At 35.4% G+C, this 13,134-nt stretch overlaps 1 protein-coding gene across 2 annotated transcripts in view; it reads right to left on the bottom strand.

Annotated features, from left to right (window-relative positions):
• Positions 1 to 3,496: 3,496 nt before the first annotated feature.
• Positions 3,497 to 13,134, bottom strand: part of LOC127879711 (thyroglobulin-like) — a 16,039-nt gene continuing 6,401 nt past the window's right edge. The window contains exons 1-4 of one of the 2 annotated variants that reach the window (XM_052426707.1): positions 9,691 to 9,945; positions 4,843 to 4,972; positions 4,504 to 4,583; positions 3,497 to 4,011 (exon numbers count right to left, since the gene is read on the bottom strand). In XM_052426707.1, coding sequence (XP_052282667.1) covers positions 3,824 to 4,011; positions 4,504 to 4,583; positions 4,843 to 4,972; positions 9,691 to 9,745 — 453 coding nt within the window. In that variant the 5' untranslated portion in view covers positions 9,746 to 9,945 and the 3' untranslated portion in view covers positions 3,497 to 3,823. Of the gene's footprint in view, positions 4,012 to 4,503; positions 4,584 to 4,842; positions 4,973 to 9,690; positions 9,946 to 13,134 lie in introns of those variants that run through there. The other variant, XM_052426708.1, reaches the window with a different exon arrangement.

Below are 13,134 nucleotides of genomic sequence, written 5' to 3'. Positions count from 1 at the left end.
TTGATAGATTGTTATGGCAACAAAATATTACATACCATGGGTCTCGTTGATGAGGTTGAAATAGACATCAAGAGCACATGCCATGTGCCACATGCTAGCATTCATACATGTGAAAATTGTCCTCGTGTTTACCGTCTTTAACCCATTTATGCCTAGTGGACTCTCCCATCCTCCTAAATTGGTTCAATTTATTTCCGAAATTAGGGATGTCTAGTATATTTATTTCTATGCTTAGAATATTTCTTACAGAAATCCTTTTAAGCAAACAGCGCAGACCCAGATGAGACGCCGCATGATGCGGCGTCTCATCTGGATCAACGCTGTTTGCCAATTCCTTTTTTTCTAGACGCTAGGCATAAATGGGTTAATGAAGTCACGTTAAGCAACACCGTAAAACACTTTTGCTTGACGTACGACAGTGTTAATCTAATTTAACAGTTTCGATGCTGATGCATTTACATATTGGTCTAGAAGAAGGAACAAAACAGAACTCAAACATGGAAACATGTCATCTCAAACATGGAAACATGTCAACTCAAACATATCATGCTACATGCATAGGTCATCGGGTTTATATCGTTCAACTTTATTTATATTTTCTCTCTGACGGACATTTCTCGATCGATTTATTTTAAAGCTTCGTTTAATTTATTTTGAATAATATTCGCGTGTATAGATCACGCAGCTTATTACATAAACAACCAAGCTATGTAATATGGATCTTTTGCACCCAATATTGCTGCTTTTTCCTGAAATATACATTGCTATATTAATAAATACTTTAGTAAAAAGAAGGGATGTTGTTGACACTTGTTTGTAATTTCATTTCATTGTTCCTCAAAAATTTGCAACTCATTTGTTCTGATCTCCTTCCTACCATTGAGTAATAAAATGGCAATTCAAATGAATGCGTTTAAATTCCCTTTTATAATTGTTGAATCTGAGTTGCAATGCTATGAGTTTAAATTTTATTTACACTTTTTCTGATATGTATCATGAATATTGCTGGGCTATGTGTGTATGGTGTTTTGTATTGAGACATACTAATATGGCAATTGGTCACTTGCCATAAATAAAGGACCACGAGCGTATGTATAATAGGACTGCAATACTGCTGGGGCAGCTGGAGTTCCACTTCTTTATATGGTTATATTAACCCATTTATGCCTAGTGGACTTTCCCATCCTTCTAAATTGGATCAAGTTATTTCCGAAATTAGGGATGTCTGGTATATTTATTTCTATTTTTAGAATATTTCTTACAGAAATTCCTTTAAGCAAACAGCGCAGACCCAGATGAGACGCCGCATTATGCGGCGTCTCATCTGGGTCTTCGCTGTTTGCAATGTCCTTTTTTCAGGACGCTAGGCATAAATGGGTTAAAATAGAACAACCAATTCGTCTGCTTGTAACAATTAGAAATATTCTTAAACAGAGAATGGTATTTACCGGTAAATGAGTAAAATGTCCCAATTATTCATTGGAATTAAAGATAAGCTGAAGAGAGAGTCAAAACATGTGTAAAATCTCTCAATTCACTACATATCAAACGTCAGACCAACAAACATAACCACTACTTCAACGACTCTGCAATAAGTTTCAGATGCCATCATGCTTTTAATTATATATTTTGTTGTAGTTGTACTGAACATTTAACATGCTCTAAAATCGTTGCGACGTGAAACGATTGAATAATTTGGAGAGTTCTGCCGTTGTCGTAAAATTTTGTGATACTACGAGGATTGCTTTATGAAGCATAAAATACATCACTCATTGTATGAGCACGCCGAGTGGTCTAAACGTTAGACTTCTGCTCTAAGGGTCAGTGGTTCGAGCCCAGTTGAGGGTTACTTTTGTTTCTGTCTTGACTTTAATTTTATTCTTGTTTTCTCTGTAGCTTTTTATATCCATATTTACATTTATCAATATAACACATTTAATGACCAAATTCAATACATGCCAACATTTGTGAAAAGGTCCCTTTAAAGTGGAAATAATAATAATAACAAAATTCACGAAAAACTCATTATAATGTAATGTTACACGATGGAAATCAATAACATTTCGCGTTTTAACAGTGACACTTCCAATACATTTGCGCTAGACTAGACTAGCAGGATGTGAAGCAAACAAGAATGCTGAATAATTATACGTAGTCTTCAAAGCACCGGGAGTTGTATTTTTTCATATTTTTGTTGACGACGATAATTTGACATACTAAGTTCATGCAACGTTTACCATATATTTAGACAAATGGAAAATATAATTTTCATACAGGTAAATGATGGCCATTCAAACATGGATTTCCTTTAACTAAACCCATGCAATGTGACGATATATTCATTCTAGGCTTTTATTGGTAAAATATGTGATAAAAATTTCGGAAAGATCATTTGGGTTTGTAAGCTATGCCGATACCAAAGGATATAAATGCTTAGCATACAGCCTTAGCCATTGAAGTCACAAGTTGATCGCATAATTAGGCGCATACATCTATACTTCAAATGAAAAATTACTCGGTCGCCATTCTGTTAATGTAAGAATTGTGTTTATTCAAATCTGTTTGCAATTATTTCGATTCGAAAACGTACTTAATAAAAGGCATATTAAGGAAGTGTAATGGTTTGTTTAACCTTCTTTGATGACGTCAACTTGCATTAATTTTAGTGCTAAACATGATTCGGACCGAAGTCAATGACTGTGATTGGCTGTATATTTAAGGGATTACTGGGAAGTCAGTAAAAGGCCGAAAGGTGCCGACGCGTGTTTTCTGTATCTTATGTTTGAAGGATGGCCGCGAGGTCACAAAAAGGACAGAAGTATCGGGTAAATTGAAAAAGAAAGATATTAAATGAAGATATTCGGCGATAATATTATGGTATGTCAATCATAGATTGTTCATGTGTTTTCAACAATTGCATGATAAGTACCAGTTTTAATTAATTTAATAAGAAATATTCAACGATATAGACACATTTATTAAGCATGATCGCGATGATTCACGATACTATTTTAATAATGGAATAAACAAATGTCCGACAAACAACAAAATCAGGTCTTTTCGAAGAACGCGCGTATAAATATTTCAAATATGTACGACTGATTCGTGTGTTGCCGGCTGACCTATATGCTTTCATTTATTTTCATTCTTCTTGTGTTTTTCTATTCTGTAAATATAGATATCTGATCAATAATAAGCCACGACATCTGGCGCAACACCACGTAATTGATTTGCGTGTAATGCAGCTAAGAACTGCGCAGAAAAAGGCATTTTTTTTATCTCATAAATACAACTTTTGATCGTTCGTCAACACCGACCACAATCAACGCCGTTTATCCGCCGTATATCTTTTTTAAAAAGATATTTCTTGTTTTAATTTTGTCAATTTATCAAAACGTGAAAAGGCCTCTTTAAAACGTTTGTTATGTATGGTGTTTGTGACCGAAAACAAGAACAATATTTATTTTTATATTGTGTTGTATTTATTCGTGTTGCGTTTGTTCATAACATGTACGCGTTTTACGAAATGCAGTAAATCGCGTTTATGATATTAGAAAGTAACATCTCTTAACCCATTTATGCCGAGTGGACTCTCCCATCCTTCTAAATTTAATCAATTTATTTCCAAAATTAGGGATGTCTAGTATATTTATTTCTATATTTAGAATATTTCTTACGGAAATTCCTGTGAGCAAACAGCGCAGACATTGATGAGACGCCGCATCATGCGGCGTCTCGTCTGGGTCTACGCTGTTTGCAAAGTCCTTTTTTTCTAGATGCTAGGCATAAATGGGTTATCAGTCGTAGAGAAGAATATCATTGTCTAGCAGTTGAGAGCGTCCAGCTGTCCCATATTGACCCGAGCGTCTCCGATGGGTTTTCCGCTACGATCCTGACAAAAGCACACCGAACCCGTGCATCCGGTGGGGGCGTAGTTTCCGAAGCGATCACATGAGAACATCCGACCAATGAGGCCCGTTTTCTGGTAGGCGTACTGGTCACGTGCGCACTCTGTGAAGGTGACATAACACGTGATTTTTTTTCCATGTGTTCTGCATATGAGCTTTTGGGTACGAATGAGCTTTTTATTTAAATCTAATGAAACTTATGCACACAAACGTAAAATATTGTGTAACATGTTTGTATTTACCAACACACAGTAGTTATAAAGCATCATAAAATGTTATATCTTTCGACATTTTTAACATATGATAATACACATTGCACATGCAAAACTTTATCAAATTCTTATCATAACGTACAATGCCTTCACATTTGATTGGTGTGTGATGAACTATGTAGAACATCATCAAATATTTTACGTTTATATATCGACCGTTATCTATGGTGATTCCAATTGGTAAGTCGCATAAATCCACTGTAATATATGCCGTTGTATTTCTATTCGCGCACGCAAAGTTATCAATATTATTCCAATGATTTGTTTATGCCATAACGTAAACGCAGTCTCAGCAATTATATTTTAAGTACACGTGTACTTACGGCAGTCCATGTCGGCAGCCTCCCACCTGTTGACCATGAAACCAGAAATCTCAGAGCCGTCGGGAGCGACACAGAACGCTCTGAAATATAAGTGACGAGTCTCCGCGTAACATTATACCGTCTGATATAAATATTGCTGTGACATTAAATGTGGAACATATAACAAGCTTGTTTTATTGCTCGTAGGGTCGAGCGACTTATTCTATGTTTACGCTAATTACGTCTTTTAATTGATAGCATCCCTTTCGAGAAAATGTTCAGCTGATTTCTGATAAGTTTATAAGACAATCTTTAAAAGTTTTAATGTGCAATACCGGAAGAGGAAACAGAAGTTCTTACTGAGAGCCTTGGTACTGCATTCCCTTGAAGTCACCATTTGCTTCACAAAGGGGTCGCTCCAGTCCCCTAAGCATCCCGTTGGCGGCGGCGTATTTTGCCTCCACGTCCGCAAGCTTTGCGGAGCAGGAACCTGGTAAAATGAAGGTATTAAAATATGGCATGAGTCATTACGGACCGCTGTTATTTAACTAAAAAAGTAAGTGTTGGTACAAGATAGAAATATTGTATTTGATCCACATTCGATTATAAATCGGTGGTGAAGCAAAGCAAATATGGGAGAGGGAGGGGATTAAAGGACCAACTTTAAAAATAGACTTCTCTTAAATCGCGCGAAATATCCCAACTTGTTGAAATATAACACATGCCAAAACACATGAATGCATCGGTGTACGGTCTCGTAGCCTGTAACGAGAATATGGCGATTTCCATCAATGCATACTTTTTATATTCAACTACTTCAAAATGTTGGCTTCACCTATACTTTGACATCTACATAAAGCGCACATAGAGGACATTTTATCAGCCCAAAAGGTGTAAACATGTAAAGCATACTGATTTTTTTAATTGAAACTTTACAGATACTTTTTGTTACAGATGAATTTGAAAGCTTCAAAATCATTCATGTAAACGGATATGATTTTATTTGAAGTGAAAGTTTGAAGGCATTAAATATAATCGTATCCATCACCCTACCCAATTCTCCGAGGGGTAATCACGTGACAAACAAGGTGGCGACCTCCATGAAAACATGAACTTTTCGCCGTTTTATACTCTTGATTACCGGTACTTTTATTATTTGTTAAAATCAAGCCATATCACACAAGTACAGCTCCCGCTAAGAAATTCACAGCGAGTAAAGTCGAGATAAAGGGCAAATACTAATATTTAATAAGCGCTAATCACCTTGATGATATGACTGGAAAGTGATTGGCATTTTTACAGTTGATAAACTTAATAAAGGGTATAAAACGGCGAAAATACTTATCTCGGCATGGACGTCGCCAACTTATTTGCCACCTTATTACCCCTCTGAATCCTGCATGTTTTACCTGCTTGGCGTTTCTGCACTCTACGTTTGCACGTGAACGTCTCGATGTCGCACGTGAGACCGGAAGCGCACTCCGAGTCGGCAGGAACTCCCAGCATCATCATAGCTCGACAATTGTCACCCTCAGCTATAGGACAAAAACGTAGTTGTGGATGTATCGTTGTTATCCATTTAAGCCTTGTGGACTATCCCGTCGTACTAAATTGGATCAATATATTTCCAAAATTAGGGATGTCTAGTATATTAATTTCTATATTTAAAATATTTCTTACAGAAATTCCTTTAAACAAACAGCGCAGACATCATGCGGCGTTTCATCTGGGTCTACGCTGTTTGCAAAGTCCTTTTTTCTAGACGCTAGGCATACATGGGTTAACCGTTCAACATAAAACGATTCTGCGTCAAAAGTTGACCAATTTGTTAGCATGGTTGGTTTGACAACACAATTTATCTGAGGGTCAAAGGGAAGTTTAATTGGAGGTACCCACGAGTAAATTACATCATTGTAAAATATTTAAACAATCGCATGATGCGGCGTCTTATCTGGGTCTGCGATGTTTGCTTTAAGGAATTTCTTGATAGAGAAATAAAAATATACAAGATATCCCTAATTTTGGAAATAAATTTATCCAATAAAGAAGGATGAGAGAGTCCACTTGGCATAAATGGGTTAAAGCAGTGCTAGCACGTATTGCGTTTTTGTCTGTACACGGCCAGCCACATTTAGAATAACTTAAAACGTTCGTTTGACACAAATAATTGTACGAATACCCCGGTAGTCAGTAAGTTTTATTACTCGATTGCATGTTAGGTAAAATGATATTTAATAGAGTTTCTTAAATAAGTTTATGGTTATTAATTATGTTGTTCGGCTGTTTTCGAACTGTTTTAGCTTTGTATGCATTCAATAGCCTGGGACAATTAAAATATACAATACAAATCAACATCAAATCATGGTGGCGAATACATGACGGCTAGATAATTTATGTAACTAACAATATATGTAAGTGAATATCTCAAATATAGCCTCATCTGGCTAAAACGTATAGTTTTCACCTGCTGGAAAGAATAAAACATAATTTGTCCAAGTGCGTAATGCATACCACTTATTTAACTGTTGATACAGGAAATATCTTAGTTTTAGCCATATTTGTTGCCATAGATTTATCGGTCAATATATATATTCAGATACAGTAGTATACATTCTAGTATTACTTACCGAGCTGTGTGATGCAGACATCGCAGCAACCGCAAACGCCTCCTTTGGGCCTCACGACGCCATTACAGTTTTCATTGCTAATGGCAGGGCATGCCCTCCACTCGCAATAGTCGGGTGGACAATATATCATCGCATTGGTCCAACCAGCCAACAAAACGAAAGACATAATTTTCAGCATTTCGTTTGAACGAAAATAATTATTTCCGTGAAATTAACAACTAGTGCTAAGCGACCGACGACGCTTTGTACATGTAACGCTCTTACTGACCGGGCATGACTTTTATAGGAAGCGATACCTGCACGTGTCCAATACATATGTCACTTCCAACAGGCCCATGGGCTTTTCAGACTAGCAAAAGATGTCAGGAACTTCTGCGATATGACAACATCTGTGACGGTCGATTGTCATAATGGATGTTCGCTTTATATAATTATTCGGAAAACTCGTACTTATTGCGTGGGCATTAGCAACTCAGTATATTTCGCCCACAAATGTTGCTAAACATACGTGTAACAGATAGCTTTGACACTTGGACATGTCGGCTGTCCGGTTAGCGTAGTGGTTGGTACACGCGTCTTTTACATCGGCGACCCGGGATTAAATTCCCGTGCCCAAAGGCATGTGAGTTTGGTCGGTGATCACCATTCCGGAGAGGTGGGGTTTCCTACGGATACTCCGGCTTACTCGCTTGGAAATATTAAAGGTACAGTTTATTAAATTATTTAATTTATTTATTTTAAACAATACAGTCATAAATTGTTGGATCAGCTTTTGATTATCGTGTCAAATTTTAAATAAGGATTTATTTTATTTTTTTGAACGAAGAATGATAAAATTTGCACATAGTCACATACTATCGAAAGGAACACATTATTCAAGTGGGAATGCTGTACGTAGATCAATGTCAATTACTTTGTAAAATATGGTTTAGTCTACGGACATGCGGACGACCGTACCTACATTTTGATATGACGATCTTCTTGTGCAAAAACTTCAACATATAATGTTGTATGTCATAAACAACATTTGTGTGATTGTCACCATGTGTCAAGATCAGCAAGTGTCATTCAGATTGAACTAAAAATGTGACTAAAAGTATTCACATTGTTTCACTATAAACAACTGTAATAGTGCGGTCTCGTTCGCTAACGCATGTGAACCGGTCACGGGACTGTAACGAGTTATGTTACTTTGTGAGCACTAATACGGAAATATTTATCGAGTCTAATTAAAGAACGCTTATTTCCGGTCAGGATGACACCACTGACGGGTTGTAATTCAATTAACTAAAGGCGTCCAGTCAGATACGCCTGAATACACTCAAAGAATTAATCTATAAGTGAAAACAAAAGCAGCTTTAACGAAAATAACTAACTTTTATTATCAGAACTAGGAAAGTGAAGAACAATGACAGAGAATTAAGAACAGGTATACGCAAGGTCTAAAGAATCTAAGCATCGTTAAAAAATGAACAAACACAGCAAATACCTTAAAAAATGTAAAAAGAAGTTCACAATCTGTCAAAAAAACTGATATAAATATTAGTTACTAGTTACTGTTTGTCTAGAAGCTGCTTCAAAAATTTAGTTTATAAAATAAGTCTAACTTTATCTAAAGAACACAATTTATGGAGAGTGGAAAACTCCAGTGACTCAACTGCAAAAAATAAGAAGAATTTACAAAAGAATCTTTTTAATTAAGAAAATGCCAAATAAAAATTAGCTTAATAATGAGAATAATTTTGAAAATAATACCAAAATGTCTTGATGCTGGTGTTACAATAATTTAGAATTTAATTTCAAATTCCCACCTTTTTCTAGAGTTGTTACGTTTTCAAGAAAGCATCAAGAAGTGACTGTATCGGCCAAAACAGCTTATTTTATACAGTTCTGAGAGCACTGGCAGAACAGTCTATTTTCCCTCAGAACAGTCCATTTACAGACATTTTGATTAGCTAAAAACATAATCTCTACGCATAGACTAAAAACGTAATAAAAACACTAAAATCAACACTATTATTTAAATTGAACAAAACCAACATACTTCTACTAAAATATGCAAGCTACATTGTACACATGCATTCAGATATCAACAAGAAATATCTTTAAAAAAGATATACGGCGTTCATTGTGGTTGGAGTTGTTGAAAGGTGAAGAGTTCAATGAATGAGATCAAAGATAGCGAATGTCTTTTTCTATGCAGTTCTTAGCTGCATTACACGCAGTACGGGAGTTTTCGAGGCTTATTTTACATTATTACATATTGCTGGCCATTAACCTATAGATACAAATCAGAAAACCAAAAGAAGAATGGAAGTGAAATTAAAACATATGAGTCAACTAGCCACACTCTTAGTATCCGTACATATTTTAAATATTTATACGCTCGTTCTTTGAACAAACCTGTTTTAGTGGTTTGTCGGGCATTGCTATTCGATTCAATTATTAACACTATCGAGAATCATCGCGCTCGTGCTTAATACATTAGTCAATATGGTGGAATAAGTCTTGTTAAATTAATCAAAAATAATATTTATAATGGTATTGTTGAAAACACATTAAGAATCTATTATAAACATACCATAATTATATCGCTGAATATCTTCATTTAACATATTTTCTGGTCTAAAGAACATTCCAGTTCACCTAATTCACGCGATAGCTTCTATATTATATAACGATTATTTTACTGGCCGCGAACTGACCCTGATACCTTGCGGATAAGAATGCAATGCATTAAAGTGAGGCCACGCTTCCACTGCTGGAACGACGGCTTTTTTAAAACTTTATACTTTTACATGTTTAATGTTCAATGTCGAAAACAATTTAAAATGAGTTTGCCTAAACGAATATCAGAATAGGGAAAAACGATACTTTTATGAACTTAAATATACTAGTACACAGACAGCCATATGGAAGTAATTACTCAATATGAGAACATAGCCTTTAAGTACAAACGCTCTGGCGCTGGAAATCCTCTGAAAATAAAAGGTGTGCGCACAAACTGTATTGATGTTAAGATTTGAGTGTAAAACTTTTCTATCTATCAAGCCTTTGCATAAGAGATGAAATTACTTCATGCTGAACACGCAGTAAAACAGTGTTACAAAGACGCGGTAATGTTTCCAATGTTCTGCACCCAATTGTATAAACGCTGGTTAAAGTTACCGTTCGGTAACTTTAAAAGTTTGGTAAATTTGCGGTTATTCAGGTTTAGTAACCTTTTAGGTAACTCGATTGTATAAACACGATATACCGCAAAGTAACCTAACCGAGCAAAGTGGAATTTAACCACCGGTAACTTTAACCAAAACATTCCCAGAATGCATTTCCTAATGACGTCTATTTACCACGAACATTTCGTAAACACAAAAAATGGCCACCGTTGACACTAAGAAAAGAGCGAAACAATTTTCGTTTCGAGAAATAGAAGTGTTGGAAAGTTGTTTGGAACAGCGCATAGGCAAAATAAATATGAAATTTTCAAGCGGGTGCGCTTATTTCAACACAAAGACAATAACAGATAAAATATGGGCCGAAATAACGGACAAAGTTAATGCCGTCGGGAATGGACCACGCACCGTTGACCAAGTTAAACAAAAATGGACAAATATGGTACAGCACATTTTAATATATTCACATATTTAATTATTGCTACATGAAACTATATAGACAAAATTTGGTCATTAAAATAATTTAAAAAAAAATTAACGCATAATTAATTAATAATCTAGTTATGCATCTCTGCTATTAAATTAAAATGTATAATATCGATAATGCTTAGCCTTAGGTACAAATCAACGATCACTAGTATCTTTTCTGTAAGTATTAAAAAAAGAATTATTTGTATTAGCTATATCACCTCCACATATTGTAATACAAAGCAAATGAATGACTTTTGTCAAATTAATTTTCAATTGTAAAACGATTCATTTAATAAATTTTAACTATGACTTGTCAATTATTTGTAAAGTCTTTAAAGAATCTATGTAAATAACACATAAAAGGTGAAGACGGCAAAAAAAGACTTCACAAATGAACGACTAAGCATGGCGAAGAAAAGCGGTGGTCCACCAATCCCGGATATGTCCGCCACCAGCCAGGGAATAGTGCAGATGATGTCGGGTTTCGCATCATTCAGCGGGATACCTGATGCCTCAAACTCTGAAAGCATGATTGCAGGTACGCCTATTGTTCTTACACATGTTGTTGTTGAAAATTATGTAACTTGTAATTAGTCGTCGTAACGTTTTGTTCTCAGCTCATTGTGTTAAAGAGCCAGTTTCATGGCTGTATTAAAAACAAATCTCACAGAGCTTGTAACAACTACACTCTACAGCACGAGCTATACACTCTTATTTACCAAATGTACTTAACGAGACAGTCACAGTGGTAAAAATGTAGATGTAAAACTTCGCGTTAATGCATAACACATTTTCTTATGTTTCAATAAAGCACTACAAGTAATAGCAATTTGTAAGAGTAGTTATAACAATGTTATTTCATAATTTGTATTTACAATATCTTTTTTCAGCACAAGACGAAGTTCCGGTTGACAACATAGGCGCTCGATATCAATGACAATGTTTATTATTTATTTATTTATTTTTTAGTAACCCGTTGTTTATTATAATGCATACACATACTAAATTAATAAAATCTTCCGACAAAACGTCTTCTTAAAAAAAGATTGTTCGACTATGTTTGTATAGATATTGACAAGGTCAATCACTAGCCATCTTCTAAAGAAACGGAAGTGCGTCATTATATGCATAATTAAATCGCTGTCACCACGCTCGCTTATTGAAATGCGCGCGTAGGCCGGGAACCTCGCTCATTATACACAATAACAGCCACTTAGCGCCAGATTTGATTTTTGACGTGCTGATTTTTTTTCTGGAAATCACAATGGCAGACGAAATCAAGTTAAACAACTGGTAAGGAATGATTCATGTGCATGCAATTTACAATATATTTTGTTGATTGCCCCATTTATTGAGTGAAACAATAGTTACAAGGATTTATCACATCGTCTGTGGATGTTTCTGTTGAAACTGAGAGTAGATTGAGAAAGAGCGAGGTCCCCGGCCTGAGCGCGCATTTCTATAAGCGAGCCGGGTGACAGCGATTTAATTATGCATAATGACGCACTTCCGTTGCTTTAGAAAATGGCGAGTGATTTACCTTGTCAGTATCTATGTACATAGTCGAACTATCTATTTTTCAGAAGACGTTTTGTCGGAAAATTTTTATTAATTTAGTATGTGTATGCATATAAATAAACAACGGGTAACTAAAAACAAATAAATACATAAAAAACATTGTCATTGACATCGAGCGCCTATGGTTGACAAGACGCTTCCACCCGTCGTACTGTGGGAAGGTTTGCATTTAATTTGAATCACACGTTAATGATGCTATTTTTCCTCACACAAGTGTCGCGGGCATTCATTAATCACATGTTTACTTCAATCGTACAATACGAATTGTTTTAATCCGAGCATATGCTTTTGTCTTTTAGAATGTACAACAAGCCATAAATCAGCACACAATTCGTAAAAGTATCTGCAATAGTTGCTGTCCGACTTCGTTAATGTTAGAGATGTGTATAGTAGTCTATATGGTAAAATTAACACCTACTTGGAATGTCCCATTTGGTACACGGGTCTTGTCCTCTGACTTATCTGCTGCGTAATACAATTTGTGCTAATTTTGGTTGAATTATTAAATATATTTAATTATTTTCTATTATAATAAGAATTAGCCATGCATAAAAACCGATGCATAAGAACCCATTGCCCAAGTTTAAACATAATGTTGTTATGTTTAAATTTACAATTGCAACCGATTTTACCAGCATTTTACTAATAATAGATAAACTGCTCCGGTTCAAGGGAACTGTGGAGGTGCCACACGGGGATTCAATTATTAGGCATTTATAGTACAATTAATTACTGTGAAATCATTTATTTTCATCATTACAAATTTTGGTAATTTTTCAAATGTCATTGTATTTGTTTGCAGG

This window comes from Dreissena polymorpha, chromosome 4 (genome assembly GCF_020536995.1).
Source record: "Dreissena polymorpha isolate Duluth1 chromosome 4, UMN_Dpol_1.0, whole genome shotgun sequence".
NCBI classification, from domain to species: Eukaryota; Metazoa; Mollusca; class Bivalvia; order Myida; family Dreissenidae; genus Dreissena; species Dreissena polymorpha.
The sequence above is the reverse complement of the archived record's forward strand: the minus strand, read 5'-3'. Positions and strand labels throughout refer to the sequence as shown.